The sequence below is a fragment of the Cherax quadricarinatus genome, chromosome 60, assembly GCF_038502225.1.
Source record: "Cherax quadricarinatus isolate ZL_2023a chromosome 60, ASM3850222v1, whole genome shotgun sequence".
NCBI lineage: Eukaryota > Metazoa > Arthropoda > Malacostraca > Decapoda > Parastacidae > Cherax > Cherax quadricarinatus.
The window spans coordinates 20109326-20130856 of NC_091351.1; the positions used below are offsets into that span (position 1 = coordinate 20109326).

Genomic DNA, 21531 nt, shown 5'->3' on the forward strand with positions numbered 1-21531 from the left:
GCTCTTAGGAAAAACCCGATGATGATGCCTCTTTTGGTCTTGGTATCTTGACTGGAATAGAAGTGTGTGAGATCATTTTTATTGGTGGGTTTCCGATGAACTTGAAATCTTAGGTTGTTGTCTACTTTGTGAATGAGGACGTCGAGGAAAGGTAGCTTGTCATTGGACTCTTCTTCTAGTGTAAACTGAATCGCTGGTTCAACTGCGTTGAGCCTTGCCTGAAGATCCCGTACATCAAAACGTTTTGGAGTTATTACGAGGACATCGTCCACGTAACGTAACCAAGTGACGCTTGAAGGGATGATGTTGGCGAAGTGTTCAGACTCTAGGTGTTCCATGTATAAGTTGGCTAGGACGGCACTTATTGGGGACCCCATTCCCATGCCGTAGGTTTGTTTGTAGAGCTTGTTATTGAAGGAAAAACAGTTGAAGTTAACACAGAGTTCAATCAAGTCAACAAAATCTCCGGGAAGAAGAGTCCAATGACAAGCTACCTTTCCTCGACGTCCTCATTCACAAAGTAGACAACAACCTAAGATTTCAAGTTTATCGGAAACACACCAATAAAAATGATCTCACACACTTCTATTCCAGTCAAGATACCAAGACCAAAAGAGGCATCATCATCGGGTTTTTCCTAAGAGCATACCGAATTTGTAGTCCTGAGTTTCTTGACGAGGAATGTACTTACATTCACCAAACATTCACTGAGTTACAATTTCCTTCTTTTTTCATCAAAGACTGCAAGAAAAGAGCTCTTCAGATCATCAATTCTCCACGCATCAACACCGCTCCCAACAAAGTTATAATTCTTCCCAACAGCCAGGTTGCACTAAACGTCTCAAAAGTACTTTCACAAGCTAACACCAGAGTCGCCATCGCTTCTACCACTTCAATAAAGGATCTAACCAGGACAAAACCCAAGCACCACGAACCAGTCAATGCAGGAGTTTACACTATACCCTGTGGAGGCTGTGACAAGATCTACGTAGGTGAAACAGCCAGAAACCTCGACACCCGCCTCAATGAACACATATACGCATGTAGGAACGACAACTTAAACAACGCCTGTGTACAACACCGAAATTCCACCAATCATCTTATGAAATTCAGAGACGCCCAATTAGTGATAAAAGAAACTAATTTCCGCACAATCAAGTGCCTTGAATCAGCACTGATCGCTGTTTCGAATACAATTAAACAAAACAACGGCAGCTTCACCATCTCCGAAGTCTTAGCAAGAATCCTCCTGAAAAAAGTAAACCCTGCCATCACATAGTCTCTCCTGTTATACTACACAAAGCACAGAGAGTGAACACTGAAACAACCTGCCTCATTCCAGTTTATATTTGTCCAACCTATTTTTATGTTACCCAAGTAATAGCTTTTATATCCTTTTACTCATGTACGAATTAATTGCTCTTGTCACTACCACTACTACTACTACTACTACCACTAGTGAACATCGAAATGGTACCTCACTAGTTTTCACCTCACTCTGAGCCTTTATATACCCTATGTGTCCATGTATTGTTTGTAATGGCTTGATAAAGCTCCTGGAGAGCGAAACGTTGCTACAATAAATGTCACATTAGTTGCACTTGTGTCCTTTTACTTTACATATTGTCGGTAATTCTACCAACTTTATTACAACATCACAGTCACTAGTGAAATGGTTGTGAAGCAGATAGACCGACTGAAGCAAAATAAGTCACCGGGTCCTGATGAGGTTTTTTCAAGGGTTCTTAAGGAATGCAAAATGGAAGTCTGTGAACCATTAACTAATATTTTTAATTTATCACTTCAAACAGGTGTAGTGTCTGATATGTGGAAGATGGCTAATGTAATTCCTATTTTTAAACAGGGGACAAGTCGCTACCGTCAAATTACCGCCCAATAAGCCTGACCTCAATTGTAGGCAAGTTGCTAGAGTCAATTATAGCTGAGGTTATAAGAAGCCATCTCGATAAGCATAGCTTGATTAATGATACTCAGCATGGATTCACAAGAGGCCGGTCTTAAGAACATAAGAACATAAGAAAGGAGGAACACTGCAGCAGGCCTGTTGGCCCATACTAGGCAGGTCCTTTACAATTCATCCCACTAACAAACATTTGACCAACCCAATTTTCAATGCCACCCAAGAAACAAGCTCCGATGTGCAAGTCCCTCTCAAATCCAACCCCTCCCACTCATGTACTTATCCAACCTAAATTTGAAACTACCCAAAGTCCTAGCCTCAATAACCCAACTAGGTAGACTGTTCCACTCATCAACTACCCTATTTCCAAACCAATACTTTCCTATGTCCTTTCTAAATCTAAACTTATCTAATTTAAATCCATTACTGCGGGTTCTCTCTTGGAGAGATATCCTCAAGACCTTGTTAATATCCCCTTTATTAATACCTATCTTCCACTTATACACTTCGATCAGGTCTCCCCTCATTCTTCGTCTAACAAGTGAATGTAACTTAAGAGTCTTCAATCTTTCTTCATAAGGAAGATTTCTAATGCTATGTATTAATTTAGTCATCCTACGCTGAATGTTTTCTAAGGAATTTATGTCCATTCTGTAGTATGGAGACCAGAATTGAGCTGCATAATCTAGGTGAGGCCTTACTAATGATGTATAAAGCTGCAGTATGACCTCTGGACTTCTGTTGCTTACACTTCTTGATATAAATCCCAGTAATCTATTTGCCTTATTACGTACGCTTAGGCATTGCTGTCTTGGTTTAAGGTTGCTGCTTACCATAACCCCCAAGTCCTTTTCGCAATCTGTATGGCTAAGTTCTACATTATTTAACTTATAAGTGCTAGGGTTATGGACACTCCCGAGCTTCAGAACCTTGCATTTATCTACATTGAACTGCATCTGCCACTTTTCTGACCAAGAGTAGAGTTTGTCTAAATCCTCCTGAAGTTCCCTAACATCTACGTTTGAATCAATTATCCTACCTATCTTCGTGTCATCGGCGAATTTGCTCATATCACTAGCAATTCCTTCATCAAGATCATTGATATATATTATAAACAACAACGGGCCCAAGACTGATCCCTGTGGAACGCCACTTGTTACTGATCCCCACTCGGATTTAACCCCATTTATGGACACTCTCTGCTTCCTGTCTGTGAGCCATGACTCGATCCACGAGAGCACCCTTCCCCCAACGCCATGAGCTGCTACTTTCTTCAACAGTCTTTGGTGCGGAACTCTATCAAATGCCTTACTAAAATCTAAGTAAACAATATCAAATTCTTTATCGTGGTCAACAGCCTCAAAAGCTTTACTGAAGAAAGTTAATAAATTAGTTATACAAGACCGGCCTCTTGAGAATCCATGCTGAGTATCATTAATCAAGCTATGCTTATCGAGATGGCTTCTTATAACCTCAGCTATAATTGACTCTAGCAACTTGCCTACAATTGAGGTCAGGCTTATTGGGCGGTAATTTGACGGTAACGACTTGTCCCCTGTTTTAAAAATAGGAATTACATTAGCCATCTTCCACATATCAGACACTACACCTGTTTGAAGAGATAAATTAAAAATATTAGTTAATGGTTCACAGACTTCCATTTTGCATTCCTTAAGAACCCTTGAAAAAACCTCATCAGGACCCGGTGACTTATTTTGCTTCAGTCGGTCTATCTGCTTCACAACCATTTCACTAGTGACTGTGATGTTACATAATTTATCTTCTTCTGATCCACTATAAAAATTAATTACCGGAATATTATTAGTGTCTTCCTGTGTAAAAACCGAGAGAAAATAATTATTTAAAATCGAGCACATTTCATTCTCTTTGTCAGTAAGATGCCCATAGTTATTTTTAAGGGGACCTATCTTATCTCTGACTTTTGTTCTATATACCTGGAAAAAACTTTTTGGGTTAGTTTTAGAATCCCTAGCAACTTTAATTTCATAGTCCCTTTTAGCTTTTCTTATCCCCTTTTTAATGTCCCTCTTAATGTCAATATACTGATTCATAAGATGACCCTCGCCTCTTTTGATACGCCTATAAATTCCTTTCTTATGCCCTAGTAGATATTTCAGCCTATTATTCATCCATTTTGGGTCATTTCTATTTGATCTAATTTCCTTATAAGGGATAAACGTTCTTTGAGCAGCATGTATTGTGTTCAGAAAACTGTCATATTGATAGCTCTCTTCGTTACCCCAGTCAACAGATGATAAGTGTTCTCTAAGCCCATCGTAATCTGCTAAGCGAAAATCTGGGACTGTTACTGAGTTATCCCTACTATCATACTTCCATTCAATTCTAAATGTAATTGATTTGTGGTCGCTAGCACCCAGTTCCTCTGAAACTTCTAAATTATTAACAAGGGATTCATTGTTTGCCAGAACTAAGTCAAGCAGGTTATTTCCCCTTGTAGGTTCTGTCACAAACTGCTTCAAAAAACAATCCTGAACTACTTCTAAGAAATCGTATGATTCTAAATTCCCAGTCAAGAAATTCCAATCAATATGACTAAAGTTAAAGTCTCCTAGAATTACTACATTATCGTGCCTTGTGGCCCTAACAATTTCCTCCCATAGTAGTCTCCCCTGGTCCCTATCTAAATTTGGGGGACGGTATATCACACCTAAAATTAATTTTTCATGCCCCTCTGAAAATTCTATCCAAACAGACTCTGTATGTGTTACTTCAGACTTAATACCCGTTTTTATGCAACAGTTCAAGCGATCTCGGACATACAATGCCACCCCACCCCCCTTCCCGATACTTCTATCTACTTGGAACAATTTAAAACCCTGAATGTGACATTCTGCAGGCATGTCCCGACTTTTTGAATTAAACCACGTCTCAGTAATGGCAAATACATCTATGTTACCTGCACTAGCAACTAGTCTCAACTCGTCCATCTTATTCCTAGCACTGCGACTATTTGTGTAATAAATTTTTAATGACCCTCCACTCTCTTTACCCTTCCTGCTCCTTTCTGTTATTCCACTAAACTTATTACTGTCCTTGTCAATTAGTGCCACTGGCTTTCCAATATCCACCTCATTTTGCCTATTACTAGTTCTCCTAGTACTCATGTTACTACCCTGCGACTTCACAGTTTTCCCGCCAAAACCCATACCACTAACTATTCCTAGTTTAAAGACCTAACAGCTCCCTCCACTGCGTTGGCCAGTGCTCCCACCCCACACCTAGATAAGTGAACCCCATCCCTGGCATACATGTCATTTCTGCCATAGAAGAGGTCCCAGTTGTCAATGAATGTTACCGCATTTTCCTTACAGTATTTGTCCAGCCAGCAATTGACACCAATTGCTCTGGACAACCATTCATTTCCAACTCCTCTCCTTGGCAAAATGCCACATATGACAGGTTTCCCACCCTTCCTCCTAATTATCTCTATTGCTGACCTATACCTGCTAATCAGGTTCTCACTCCTACGTCTGCTAACATCCTTGCCTCCAGCACTGAGACAGATAATAGGATTGCTCCCATTACCTCTCATGATGTCATCCAGACGGCTAACAATATCCTTCATCCCAGCCCCAGGAAAACACACTCTCTGCCTCCTACTCCTATCCTTCAAACAGAATGCCCTATCCATGTACCTAATCTGGCTATCCCCAACAACAACAATGTTTTTACCTTCCTTTGCGTCGTCCGTCGTGATGCTCCGAGTAGTCGACTCACATTCGCCAGGTAGCATTACACCACTTGTAGAATTCGTCAAGACGTTCTCGATGGTCTTCGTTGGGGTTTCTAGGGATGTCTTACTCACGTCTGCCAATGCTTCTTTGGTGCTCGTTGTGGCATTCCCAGCAGAACACTCACATTCGTCAGGTAGCACCGAGAATGAGTTGGAAGTTTCCACGGTAGTCTTCTGGTTTCTCGTTGTTTCCGCCTCTCCAACCGTTTTCTTGATCTTCATCTTGGTTCCATGTTGCCCGGCCACTGACCAAGCTCCCCTCTTAACCTGTGGACTCACAACAGGAGGATTACTACGAATCCTCTTGTTCTCCGTTAATCGCCGTATCTCCAGTTTAGCAACTCTGAGTTCTTCTCTCAGCTGCTGGTAAAGCTGCTCAAGAGAGGGCATCCTGGTTCAGATTCACAGAGAGCACACAAACAGGTCTTCACAGAGCTAAGTACACGTCTTGTATAACTAATTTATTAACTTTCTTCAGTAAAGCTTTTGAGGCTGTTGACCACGATAAAGAATTTGATATTGTTTACTTAGATTTTAGTAAGGCATTTGATAGAGTTCCACACCAAAGACTGTTGAAGAAAGTAGCAGCTCATGGTATTGGGGGAAGGGTGCTCTCGTGGATCGAGTCATGGCTCACAGACAGGAAGCAGAGAGTGTCCATAAATGGGGTTAAATCCGAGTGGGGATCAGTAACAAGTGGCGTTCCACAGGGATCAGTCTTGGGCCCGTTGTTGTTTATAATATATATCAATGATCTTGATGAAGGAATTGCTAGTGATATGAGCAAATTCGCCGATGACACGAAGATAGGTAGGATAATTGATTCAAACGTAGATGTTAGGGAACTTTAGGAGGATTTAGACAAACTCTACTCTTGGTCAGAAAAGTGGCAGATGCAGTTCAATGTAGATAAATGCAAGGTTCTGAAGCTCGGGAGTGTCCATAACCCTAGCACTTATAAGTTAAATAATGTAGAACTTAGCCATGCAGATTGCGAAAAGGACTTGGGGGTTATGGTAAGCAGCAACCTTAAACCAAGACAGCAATGCCTAAGCGTACGTAATAAGGCAAATAGATTACTGGGATTTATATCAAGAAGTGTAAGCAACAGAAGTCCAGAGGTCATACTGCAGCTTTATACATCATTAGTAAGGCCTCACCTAGATTATGCAGCTCAATTCTGGTCTCCATACTACAGAATGGACATAAATTCGTTAGAAAACATTCAGCGTAGGATGACTAAATTAATACATAGCATTAGAAATCTTCCTTATGAAGAAAGATTGAAGACTCTTAAGTTACATTCACTTGAAGATTGAGACACTTATGAGGGGAGACCTGATCGAAGTGTATAAGTGGAAGATAGGTATTAATAAAGGGGATATTAACAAGGTCTTGAGGATATCTCTCCAAGAGAGAACCCGCAGTAATGGATTTAAATTAGATAAGTTTAGATTTAGAAAGGACATAGGAAAGTATTGGTTTGGAAATAGGGTAGTTGATGAGTGGAACAGTCTACCTAGTTGGGTTATTGAGGCTAGGACTTTGGGTAGTTTCAAATGAGTGGGAGGGGTTGGATTTGAGAGGGACTTGCACATCGGAGCTTGTTTCTTGGGTGGCATTGAAAATTGGGTTGGTCAAATGTTTGTTAGTGGGATGAATTGTAAAGGACCTGCCTAGTATGGGCCAACAGGCCTGCTGCAGTGTTCCTCCTTTCTTATGTTCTTATGTTCTTATGAGTGAGAGGGGTTGGATTTGAGTGGGACTTGCATATGGATGGATAGAGTTATCGGAGCTTATTTCTTAGGTAGCATTGAAAATTTGGTTGGGTAAATGTTTTGTTAGTGTGAGGTATTGTAAAGGACTTGTGATGAATGGTTTTGAAAACCGACAAGTTGAAGATTGAGACACTTATGCACCATATGGGAATCTTTATTTAGGAAACGTTTCGCCACACATTGGCTTCATCAGTCCAATAGAAAGCAGAGAGGAGCAAGAACATAAGAACATAAGAATGTAGGAACACTGCAGAAGGCCTACTGGCCCATACGAGGCAGGTCCTTATCAAAACGACATCTAGCTAAAGCTACTCTAGAAATAACTCCCGTACCCCTCAACACCAATCAAACCCAGCCCCTCCCACTCATATATGTGTCCAGTCTCTTCTTAAAGCTACCCAAGGTCCTAGCCTCTATCACCCCACTGGGAAGATTGTTCCACGCATCTACAAAACCATACCCCCGGCCGGGATTGAACCCGCGGTCATAGAGTCTCAAAACTCCAGCCCGTCGCGCTAACCACTAGACCAGCTAGCCACAATAAGATTCATCCAACTAGGTATATTTCTACACCATAGGAAGGTTAGCACAGGCACCTCTGTGACCACAAATGCAAGTTTTTACAGACGAATCTCCAGCTAGCGTGGCCGTGACGAACTCTAGCTCAAGTCCCTTCACTGCCGTCAACATGACTTAAGAAATCGTAATGACACGATTGCAAATAAACCATACCCCCGGCCGGGATTGAACCCGCGGTCATAGAGTCTCAAAACTCCAGCCCGTCGCGCTAACCACTAGACCAGCTAGCCACAATAAGATTCATCCAACTAGGTATATTTCTACACCATAGGAAGGTTAGCACAGGCACCTCTGTGACCACAAATGCAAGTTTTTACAGACGAATCTCCAGCTAGCGTGGCCGTGACGAACTCTAGCTCAAGTCCCTTCACTGCCGTCAACATGACTTAAGAAATCGTAATGACACGATTGCAAATAAACCATACCCCCGGCCGGGATTGAACCCGCGGTCATAGAGTCTCAAAACTCCAGCCCGTCGCGCTAACCACTAGACCAGCTAGCCACAATAAGATTCATCCAACTAGGTATATTTCTACACCATAGGAAGGTTAGCACAGGCACCTCTGTGACCACAAATGCAAGTTTTTACAGACGAATCTCCAGCTAGCGTGGCCGTGACGAACTCTAGCTCAAGTCCCTTCACTGCCGTCAACATGACTTAAGAAATCGTAATGACACGATTGCAAATAAACCATACCCCCGGCCGGGATTGAACCCGCGGTCATAGAGTCTCAAAACTCCAGCCCGTCGCGCTAACCACTAGACCAGCTAGCCACAATAAGATTCATCCAACTAGGTATATTTCTACACCATAGGAAGGTTAGCACAGGCACCTCTGTGACCACAAATGCAAGTTTTTACAGACGAATCTCCAGCTAGCGTGGCCGTGACGAACTCTAGCTCAAGTCCCTTCACTGCCGTCAACATGACTTAAGAAATCGTAATGACACGATTGCAAATAAACCATACCCCCGGCCGGGATTGAACCCGCGGTCATAGAGTCTCAAAACTCCAGCCCGTCGCGCTAACCACTAGACCAGCTAGCCACAATAAGATTCATCCAACTAGGTATATTTCTACACCATAGGAAGGTTAGCACAGGCACCTCTGTGACCACAAATGCAAGTTTTTACAGACGAATCTCCAGCTAGCGTGGCCGTGACGAACTCTAGCTCAAGTCCCTTCACTGCCGTCAACATGACTTAAGAAATCGTTGAACATTAAAATGGTATAAAATACCGACAGGTTGTTAGGTAAGACACATATGCAACAGTTAGGTATCTTTATTTTGAAACGTTTCGCCTACACAGTAGGCTTCTTCAGTCGAGTACAGAAAAGTTGATAGAAGCAGAAGATACTTGAAGACGATGTAATCAGTCCATCACCCTTAAAGTTTTGAGGTGGTCAGTCCCTCAGTCTGGAGAGCATTGTTCCATAGAATGAAACAATATTGTTTCATTCTATGGAACAATGCTCTCCAGACTGAGGGACTGACCACCTCAAAACTTTAAGGGTGATGGACTGATTACATCGTCTTCAAGTATCTTCTGCTTCTGTCAACTTTTCTGTACTCGACTGAAGAAGCCTACTGTGTAGGCGAAACGTTTCAAAATAAAGATACCTAACTGTTGCATATGTGTCTTACCTAACAACTTAAGAAATCGTAATGACACGATTGCAAATAAACCATACCCCCGGCCGGGATTGAACCCGCGGTCATAGAGTCTCAAAACTCCAGCCCGTCGCGCTAACCACTAGACCAGCTAGCCACAATAAGATTCATCCAACTAGGTATATTTCTACACCATAGGAAGGTTAGCACAGGCACCTCTGTGTGTAGAAATATACCTAGTTGGATGAATCTTATTGTGGCTAGCTGGTCTAGTGGTTAGCGCGACGGGCTGGAGTTTTGAGACTATGACCGCGGGTTCAATCCCGGCCGGGGGTATGGTTTATTTGCAATCGTGTCATTACGATTTCTTAAGTCACGCATCTACAACTCTGTTAGAAAACCAGTACTTACCTATGTCCTTTCTAAATCTAAATTTATCCAACTTAAATCCATTATTCCTGGTTCTTACCTGGTTCGACACCCTCAGTACTTTATTAATGTCTCCCTTGTTTATGCCCGTCATCCACTTATACACTTCAATGATATCTCCCCTCATTCTACGCCTCTCCAGAGAGTGGAGATTTAAGGCTTTAAGTCTATCTTCATACGGGAGGTTCCTTACACAGTAAATCATTTTAGTCATTCTTCTCTGTATGTTCTCTAATGAGTCTATGTCCATCCTGTAGTAAGGGGACCAAAACTGAGCAGCATAATCTAAATGAGGCCTCACTAGTGATGTATAGAGCTGTAAAATAACTTTTGGACTTCTGTTACTTATACTTCTTGAGATAAATCCAAGTAATCTGTTGGCCTTGTTGCGCACACTAAGGCACTGCTGTCTTGGCTTTAGATTTCTGTTTACAATGACTCCCAAGTCTTTTTCACATTCTGTATGACCAAGCTCTACTTCACCTAGATTATAACTTCGAGAGTTATTTTCATTACCAAGGGCAAGTACCTTACACTTATCCACATTAAACTTCATCTGCCATTTTTCAGACCAAGACATTAATTTGTTCAAATCGTCCTGGAGTTCATTGATATCCTCCTCAGAGTGAATTATATGGCCTATCTTTGTATCATCAGCAAACTTACTCATGTCACTAGTAATCCCTTCATCAAGGTCCTTAATGTACATTATGAACAGGAGAGGGCCTAAAACTGATCGTTGTGGAACGCCACTAGTGACTAATCCCCATTCAGATTTCACTCCATTAATGGTAACTCTCTGCTTTCTATTGGTAAGCCATGCCTCAATCCATGCTAGAACTTTACCTCCTATACCATGAGCTGCCACTTTTCTTAAGAGTCTCTTGTGAGGTACTCTGTCGAAGGCTTTACTAAAATCCAAATAAACAATATCATATTCCTTATCACTGTCAACTGCCTCAAATGTTCTATTGAAGAACGTCAGTATGTTTGTCAGGCAGGAACGACCTCTCGTGAATCCATGCTGAGATTCATTTATCAAGTTATGCTCTTCAAGGTGACTTCTGATAATGTTAGCTATAATTGATTCTAATAACTTGCCCACTATAGATGTCAGGCTTATTGGATGGTAATTTGAAGGAGTGGACTTATCCCCTGATTTGAATATAGGAACCACATTAGCCATCTTCCACAACTCTGGCACAACACTGGTAATGTTGATAAATTAGACACATGTGCAACTCTTGGGTATCTTTATTGAGGAAACGTTTCGCCACACAGTGGCTTCATCAGTCCATACGTAGGAGAAACTTGAAGAACAGGAGGAGAATGAGGTAATCAGTCCCTCAACCTTGAGTCGATGTGTTCAGTCCATCAATCTTGAGTAGAATACGGCATATGAGCGGAGAAGCAGCTTATAAGCTGCTTCTTCAGGCAGCCACCAGTTTGGTCCGTCGTAGGATGATTGGGACAGTAATCCCAACATGTGGATAGTCTGTGGTTGCCTTGGCTGCATCATCTACCGCCTCATTTCCCCGGATGCCAGCATGGCTGGAGACCCAGTTCAATGTCGATCTGTTACCCTGAACTTCTAAGGCTGTCATTATGCTCAGGATCGATGTGATGAGGTGAACATTGTCCTGTGCTTGAGGATGGGAGAGGACATTGATTGGAGAGGTGGAAGCAAAATGTATGACAGGTCGGAGTCGATGTCGTAGGGCATGTGACACTTACTCTGTCAGCCAGGGAAGGAAGCCGGGCCCGAGATCTGAGACATACCGTGTTGGTCCAGATGGAGGCCCCAAGCATAGTTCTTATCGTCTTGTTCTGTACGACCTCCACCCTTTGCCTGCTCTGCGGGAAGAGATGAGCTAACGCCAGTGCACCATAGTCAATGAGAGAGCGTATAGCTTGTATATAGTACAACCTAAGTACATCTTTGCTCACCCCTGCACGGTGCCTCGTCATGCCTCTCATGGCGTTGAGTCTGAGTAGAGCACGAGATCTAACATACTCGGCCTGTTTCTGAAAGGTTATCTTTTTATCAATGTAGTTTCCCAAGTATAGGTAGGAGCCTGTCCACTCAAGTTCTATCTTCTGAATATGTAATCTATTCACAGGATCTCGTCCCTTGAACATCATTGCAACAGATTTCTCGGCCGAGATCCTGAGGCCTAGTTCCTTGCAAGACTGCGTAATTAGGTCCAAAGCTGTCTGAGCCTGTCGCTACAAATTGCCTTTCCCATTCACTACGAGTGCAAGATCATCAGCATAGCTGAGTAGCTGCATACCACTATGAAAGGGAAGGCTCACAAGTTCCTGCACAAGGACGTTAAACAGGGTAGGACTGAGCACACCTTGTAGTGTGCCGTTTTCCAGGGTTTTAAAGGAAGAGTAGTGTCCCTGAAAGCTGACACAGGCCTGTCTGTCCCTAAGGTAGGACTCTATCCAGGCCAGGAGGCGTCCTTTCATCCCCTTCCGAGCTAGTATTGCTAGGATTGCTGTGGGACTGGCTAGCTCAAATACCTTCTCAAGGTCGAAGCAGACGAAGATACTAAGTTTTTTGTTGCTATCAGCAATCTGGCTTAGTAGGGTGGTTATGCACTCTGCTGTACCCACTCCTTTGGTGAAGCCAAATATGTGATGATGAGGGAGGTCCAAGTTTCCATAGGAGGCGGTTTAACACCATCCTCTCAGCTGTCTTGGCTAAACATCTGGTCAGCGATATGGGTCTCATACTGCCTGGGTCCTTGGGCTTTGGAATTGGTACAATGGTAGCCTTCTTCCAAGCTTCTGGAAGTGTCTCAGCCCTCCATGACTTGTTTATGACGTCTAGTATGGCCTCCCATTCACTCTGCCCAGTCCGTGCAATCATGGAGTGCGTAACACCATAGATGCCCGGGGCAGTGTCACCTGTGTTCTTAATGGCACGTCGGAGTTCCAAGTCCGTGAGGTCTTCATCAGTCACTTCTTCCGACTCACATGCAGCTTGTATCGTTAGCTGGAGTTGTGGCAGAAGATCCGTCTGTATATTCCAGATGTCCTGTTGGAGCTGAGTGGAGGCTCCCCTGGAAGTAAAAAGCTCCACTAGTTTCTCAGCTTCCTGGGATGGGTTCAGGTGTGCTGGTGCCCTCGGCTTGCCCTTGCCAGTTGCTATGTTGAGCTTGCCCCATATCTCAGATAAGGTGGTGTGATGCCCGAATGTTGAGCACCACTCCAGCCATTTCTCAGTTTTTACTCTGAGAGAGACTCTGCAGGCATGCTGCACAATGGCTCTCAGAGTATTCCTGTTCTTTGCCGTAGGGTTACGCCTGTATAGCTTCCTAAAAGAGTTGATGCAGTGGTTCTGCTCCCGCACCTCGTCGTTGTAGAACCACCAGTCTCTTTTGTGAGTGCATCCTGCAGACTCCTTTGGAAATGCACACTCTGCTGCCTGGATGAGAACAGTGATCAGCTCCTGTTCAGCCGTATCACAGTCTTCAGATAGAGTGTATGTGGACCACCAATCATGAAGATAATCCTGGAACACCTTCCAGTTGGCCCTCTTTACGTCCCATCTAGGAGGCAGCACAACTGTGGGAGGTCTGTTGATGTTGAAGGTGGTGATCACTGAAAAGTGGTCACAGACAAGGTGAGGATGAGTTTCCCATGTGGCTCCTGCTGCGAGTTGTCTTGTCCCGAAGGTAAGGTCGAGGCAGCCACCCAACAGGTGTGTGGGTTTCCGTTGTTTAGCAACTTTACCTCTGGAATATCGTGTAGGAGCATTGCTATGTGTCTGTCAGCAGCATTAGTTGCTGAGTGAGAGTGCAGCATTGGGTGATGGGCGTTGAAATCTCCACCCACAATAATACACTGAGTGCGTGATAGCGCGAGGAGCTCTGCAATGTCGAGGGTGTGTCTTGGGTTCTTGTAGATGTTACAGATGATAATGGGCGCCCCAGGTATGTGTACAAGGATGACCTGTACCTCGACATTTTCCCCACAGTCCACAGAGTTAGCTATAACCTCGTGAGGTATTGTATCGGATACAAATACAGCTGTGCCTCTGCAGTGAACGCCTGCGTCCATGTGCCGAAAATGCCCAGAAAACCGGGTAGTCTTGGACACATAGTCGGGACAGTCAGAGTTTCTTGTATCAAGACGATGTAAACCCGATCCCGAATTAATGCTTCCAGCAAGAGGTGCTGTTTGCCCCTCAGGCCCTGAATGTTTCATTGTAGGACTTTGAGGGTGTGATTTTAATACCGAAGTTATTCCATCGCTGTTGTTTCCTGAGCTGGAGACTGTGGCTTGGCCGCTCTGAGATCCTGCCAATTCATGGCGTCCAATGTCTACTCCTCGGTCATAAGCACACTCTCAGGAGCGTGCTGACCATCTGCTGGAATACGCTCTGTTGTTCCCTGGAGTTGATTTTGTTGCAAATAATATCCGTCAACACCTTGATGAGTGCTACGAGATCCTCCCTGGTGAGGGCCTTCGTTGGCATTGGGTTCGAAACTGTGTAAAGTCCCTGGCAGCCACGGTAAAAAGCTTTGTTCCAAAGGCACAGTACTCGCTCCCATTCTATTCTTCATCCTCATTTCTGACATAGACAGAGATGTAAGCCATAGCTCCATGTCTTCCTTTGTGGATGACAACCGGATCACCATGACAGTGACCTCCATCGAAAACACCGCGAGACTCCAAGCGGACATCAACCAAATCTTCGAATGGGTCACTCAAAACAATATGAAGTTCAACGATTAGAAATTTCAACTACTCAGATATGGAAAACTTTAAGAAATTAAAAAATGTGTCAGGGTATACCACAAATTCTAAGCATACAATAGAGCGGAAAAGTAATGTGAAGAACCTGGGAGTGATAATGTCAGAGGATCTCACCTTCAAAGACCACAACAATGTATCTACCTCATCTGCTAGGAAAATGATAGGATTGATAATGAGAACCTTCAAAACTATGGACGCCAAGCTCATGGTGATTCTCTTCAAATCGCTTGTGCTCTCTAGGCTGAAGCTCCTTGATCTGCATTGCCTCGAACGCAGGCGAGAGAGATACATGATAATATACACTTGGAAGGTCCTGGACGGATTTGTACCAAACCTGCACATGAAAAATCACTCCATATGAAAGCAAAAGACTCGGCAGGAGATGCAACATTCCCCCGATGAAAAGCATGGGCGCCACGAGTACACTGAGAGACAACACAATATGTTTCTGGGGCCCAAGACTGTTCAATTGCCTCCCAGCATACATAAGGGGGATTACCAATAGACCCCTGGCAGTCTTCAGGAAGGCACTGGACAGGCACCTCAAGTCAGTACCTAACCAACCGGGCTGTGGTTCGAATGTCAGCTTGCGTGCGGCCTGCAGTAACAGCCTGGTTGATCAGACCCTGATCCACCATTAGGCCTGGTCTCAGACCGGTCCGCTGGGGCGTTGACCCCCGAAACTCTCTCCAGGTAAACTCCAGGCAATTATGCTGGTCAGGAGCCCTTTGCATGCATATTTCTACCTTATTTAAATTGTGATCTCAGTGTAGTGTTTTTGATATAGTTATATTACGTATCAGATCGTCGTTGTTAGTGAAGATGAGATCCTGCGTATTTTATAGTCTTGTTGGTTCTAATATTTGCTGGTTTAAGGTGAATTTGGTGAAGAGATTTATTTTTTCGTGTGTGTGTGAATTTTTATCTAAGCTGCCTCCTGGGGTGATCTCTGCTAAAATATTATTTGCTACACTCCTCTATTTTAGGTGTCTCAAGTTGAAATCTCCAAGTAGCAAGATGTCTGGGGCAGGAGTTGGGAGATTTTCCAAACAATGGTCACCATACGTAGCAACACTGCAGAACCCATTCTCCTTCAGGAGCCAGAGACGGGTCATCGCAAGATTAAGACCTGTGCATGGACTCTGCTCTTGTTAAACATTATACATACAGTTATAAGAACGAAAGGAGGAATACTGCAATAGGCCTGTTAGCACATACTGGGCAGTTCCTTCACAAATTCAATGCCCAATCCATTTTCAATGCAACCCAAGCAATAAGCTTTGATAAATCTATTTACTCACGTGCATGTCCCACTCAAATCTAATCATCTCTCACTCATGGTTTTCTTTGTACTTAACAAATCAAAATTATAATTATACATTGTAACCTTTGCAAAGAAATAAAATCTTTATCATTATCTTTCACTCATGGTTTTAGCTTCAGTACCCTAATAGTCAGGCTGTTCTACTTATCAACTACCCTATTTCCAAACCAATACTTTCTTATATCCTTTCTAAATCAAAACTTATCTAATATGAATTCATTATTGCAGGTTCTCTCTTTGAGAGACATCCTCAAGACCTTATTTATATCTCCCTTGCTAATACCCATCTTCCACTTATACACTTCGATCATGTCTAACCTCATTCTTTGTCTCACAAATGAATGTAATTTAAAGGACTTCAATCTTTCTTCATACGGAAGATTTCTAATGCTATAATTTAGTTTTGTCATTCTTCGCTGAATCTTTTCTAACAAATTAATATCCACTCTGTAATATGGAGCCCGAACTTAGCTGTAGGAGAGGCCTTACTAATGATGCAGAGAGCTGTAGTCTAACCTCTGGACTTCTGTTCCTTACATTTCTTGATATAAATCCCAGTAATCTGTTTTCCTTAATACGCATGCTTAGGAATTGCTGTCTTGGTTTAAGGATGCTGCTTACCATAATCCCAAAGTCACTTTTGCAATCTGTATGGCTAAGTTCTACGTCAATTAAAGTATATGTGATAGAGTTATGGACACTCCCGAGCTTCACAACCTTGCATTTATCTACAATGAACTGCATCTGCCACTTTTCTGACCATGAATTGAGTTTCTCTATATCCTCCTGAAGTTCCATGACGTCTACATTTGAATCAACTATCCTACCTAACTACGTGTCATCCGCGAATTTGCTCATATCACTAGTAATTCCCTCATCAAGGTCATTGATATAAATTATAAACAACAATGGTCCTAAGACCGATTCCTGTGGAACCCCATTTGTTACAGATCCCCACTCGGATTTGATCCCATTTAACCTCACTCTCTGCTTCCTATTGGTGAGCCATGACTCGATCCATGACAGCACTTTTCCCCCAGTGCCATGAGCTGCCACTTTCTTTAACAGTCTCTGGTGTGGTACTCTATCAAAAGCCTTACTAAAATTTAAATAAACAATATCGAACTCTTTATCGTGATTAACGGCCTCAAAAGCTTTACTGAAGAAGGTTAATAAATTAGTTAGGCAGGAACGGCCCCTCGTGAATCCATGCTGCATATCATTAATCAAATTATATTTATCCAGATGGCATCTTACAACATCAGCTATAATTGACTCTAGTAATTTGCCTACAATTGATGTCAGTCTTATTGGGCAGTAATTTGAAGGTAACGACTTCTTTCAAAATTAGAAGGTAACGACTTCTTTCAAAATTAGAAGGTAACGACTGCTTTCAAAATAGTCATTAAAAATATTAGTTAATGGCTCACAGAGTTCCATTTAGCATTCCTTGAGAACCCTTGAAAAAAAAGTTCATCCGGACCAGGTGATTTATTTTATTTCAGTTGGTCTATTTGTTTCATAACCATTCACAAGTGATTGTAATATATTACATAATTTATCTTCTTCAGGCCCACTATAAACATTAATTACTGGGATATTGTTTGTGTCTTCCTGTGTGAAAACCGAGAGAAAACAATTATTAAAAATCGAGCACATTTCAGTCTCCTTGCCAGTAAGATACCTAGTTATTTTTAAGGGGACCTATTTTTTCTCTAACTTTTGTTTTATAAACCTGGAAAAAACCTTTCGGGTTAGTTTTCGATTCCCTAGCAACTTTAATTTTGCAGTCCTGTTTTGATTTTCTTATCCTTTTTTTAATGTCCCTCTTAACGTCAATATATTGATTCATAAGATAACCCTCACCTCTTTTGATGCACCAATAAATTCCTTTCTTGTACCCTAAAAGATATTTGAGCCTAATATTCATCCATTTTGGGTCATTTCTATTCGATCTAATTTCTTTATATGGGATAAACATTCTTTGGGCAGTATGTATAGTGTATAGAAAGCTGTCATATTGTTAGCTCTCTTCGTTACTCCAGTTAACATATGATAAGTGTTCTCTAAGTCCATTATAATCTGCTAAGAGAAAATCTGGGACTGTTACTGAGTTACCCTACTATCATACTTCCATTCAATTAAAGGTAATTGATTTGTCGTCCCTAACACCAAGATCCTCTGAAATTTCTAAATTATTAACAAGGGATTCCTTGTTTGCCAGAACCAAGTCAAGCAGGTTGTTTCTCCTTGTAGGTTCTGTCACAAACTGAGTCAAAAACAATCCTGAACTACTTCTAAAAAGTCGTTAGATTCTAAATTCCCAGTCAAAAAATTCCAATCAATATGACTAAAGTTAAAGTCCACTAGAATTACTAAGTTTTCGTGCCTTGTGGCCTTAACAATTTCCTCCCACAGTAGTCTTCCTTGGTCTCTATCAAAGTTTAGGGGGACGGTATATCATGATTAAATCAATTTTTTGTGCTCTTCAGAAAATTCTACCAAAACAGACTCAGTATGTGTTTCAGACTTTATTCCCATTTTTATGCAACAATTTAAACGATCTCGGACATAGAGTGCCACCCCCACCCCTCTTTCCGATACTTCTTTCTACTTGGAACAATTTAAAACCTTGAATGTGACATTCAGCAAGCATGTCCCTATTTTTCATATTAAACCATGTCTTAGTTATGGCAAAAACATCAATGTTACCTGAACTTGCAACTAATCTCAATTCATCCATCATATTTCTCCCACTACGAATATTCATATAATATATTTTCAGAAACCCTCCCTTTTCTCTTCCTGCTGACTTCTGTTTCTCCACTATGTCTCTTACTCTCCATGTCACCTAATGTCACTGGCTTTCCTATGTTAACCAATAACTCTACCTCATTCTCACTATGACTGGTTTCCTTAAAACTCACACTATCACTGCACTCAGAATGAATTGATTTCACCTCCCCCCCAAAAAAAAAAACATTCCGCTAACTATTTCTAGTTTAAAGACCTAACAGCTCCCTCCACTGCATTGGCCAGTGCTCCCACCCCAAATCTAGATAAGTGAACCCCATCCCTGGCATACACGTCATTTCTGCCTTAGAAGAGGACCCAGTTGTGTGTGAATGTTGCTGTATTTTCCTTACAGTGTTTGTCCAGCCAACAATTGCCCTGGACAACCATCCATTTCTAACTCCTCTAATGGACAAAATGCCACATATCACAGGGTTCCCACCCTTCTTCCTAATTATCTCTATTGCTGCCCTGTACCTGCTAATCAGGTATTCACTCCTACATCTGCCAACATTGTTGCCTCCCACACTGAGGCAGATAATAGGATTGCTCCTATCACCCTTCATGATATAATCCAGATGGCTAACAATATCCCCCGTCTAGCTCAAGGAAAACATACCCTCTCCCTCCTCTTCCTGTCCCTAAGACAAAAAGCCCTATCCATACATTTGCCCTGACTGTCCCCAACTAAAACAATTTTCTTACCTTCACTGGCGGAGTTTGTAGTGATGTTCTCGATGGTCCTCGTTGGAGTTTCAAGGGATGTCGACTCACCCTCCTCTGCCAATGCTTCCTTGGTACTCATTGTGACGTTCCCAGTAGACAACCCACTGAAAATGGGTTGGAAGCTTCCACAGTAGTCTTCTGGATCTTTGTTGTTTCTGCAACTCCAACAGTCTTCTTGATCTTCTTCAGCTTCGTTCCATGTTGCCAGGCCACTAACTAGGTTCCCCTCTTGACCTGAGGACCCACAACAGGAAGATTACTATGAATCTCTTGTTTTCCTCCGTCAGTTGCTGTATCTCGAGCTTAGCAACCCTAAACTCCTCTTTTTGCTGCTGGCAGAGTTGCTCAAGAGAGGACATCTTGGTTCAGATTCTCAGAGAGCATACTAGACAACTCTTCACAGAGCTAAGTACAGGTCACCACTGAGCTGAGTACAGGTCACCATTGTGTTCTGGTTGAAGTTGTTGGATATACAGATAAGTGATGAGTCCAGGATTCTTCGATCTTGAGTGTTGCCTTCTCTGGCGATAAGTCTGGAATTTCTGCAGTTGATTAAATGGTTGTGTGAATTTCGGTGTTGAACACAGGCATTCCTTGAATCGTCAAATCTGCCTGCGTACTGCTGTTCTGAAATACATGCTTGGAAGTCTCTTGATGTTTTGCCCACGTATAATTTGATGCATTCATTGAAAGGGATTATGTATACCCCTGCAGAGGATGGAAGCTTGTCCTGTCTATTACTGGTAATGTCCTTGATGGTCGTGGTTGTGGAGGTAGATACTTGGAATGAGGTATTGGAAAAGTTGTTTGAAACGTGTTTGGCAATGGAGTTGGTGGGGAGAACTATGAATAAAAAAAATTACACATTACAGCTCAGAGAACCGACAAGTTGATTTATTAGACACATGTGCAACACTTGGGTCGTTTATTGTGGAAACATCTGGCCACACAGTAGCTGAATTAGTGTCATCTCCAGGCTGACGGAGACCACACTGAATACCTTAAACTCCTAACCTTCATTGTTCCTGTTTGTTTAGGACTGATGAAGACAATGTGTGATGAAACGTTTCCATAATAAAGATACCCTAGTGTTACATGTGTCTAATTTATTACCTTACTTTTTTTTTTGTACTTGAAGACAGAAATTTGGAAACAAGTCAGATTCAGGTATTAATTCTTGTTATTGTGTTGTGCCCAGGTCAACATTCCTGCTCTCGGCTTCTCCCCCATCAACCGAACACCAATCCTTCTCCATGATAACAATGAATTCCTCAACGAGAAAATATTCCTACGAGGCATCGAGATCTACAAGACCATTATCAGTGCCCTTGCTAACATGAAGAATTAGGGACGTCAGATTCACTGTAAGAACAACATATTAGGAGATTGATGGCACTGTGAGGCCTGGTCATAGACCGGGCCAGGGGGGCGCTGACCCCCCAAACACACTCCACGTATGGTATCACATAGTCTAATACATTATGTAAAACAAACACAGGTAACTACTTTAAACAAATGATTGTATTGCAATAGATTTTTTATTCAGTCAATATGTATGTAGTTTTATCATTAAACATGCAGACGTTTACTGTTTTGTTAGACGAGATCCAGCGTTTTGTTATCACTTATATAAAAACATTTAAAAAAATTAATGTATATTTAGAATTATTTGAAAATAATTTTTTTTCTCTCAAAAGGTATTTTAAAGTTTATTTTCAGGATGTATGTAATTCACTGAGGAGCAGTATGTGAGTACTGATGAATGTGTATGTGAGTACTGATGAATGTGTATGTGAGTACTGATGAATGTGTATGTGAGTACTGATG

General features: G+C 42.1%; 1 protein-coding gene across 1 annotated transcript in view; it reads left to right on the forward strand.

Moving 5' to 3' along the window:
- Window positions 1-21290, forward strand: part of LOC138854467 (aminoacylase-1-like) — a 237119-nt gene extending 215829 nt beyond the window's left edge. The window contains exon 9 of the mRNA XM_070098008.1: window positions 20903-21290. Coding sequence (XP_069954109.1) covers window positions 20903-21052 — 150 coding nt within the window. The 3' untranslated portion in view covers window positions 21053-21290. The remainder of the gene's footprint in view (window positions 1-20902) is intronic.
- The last annotated feature ends 241 nt before the right edge of the window (window positions 21291-21531 follow it).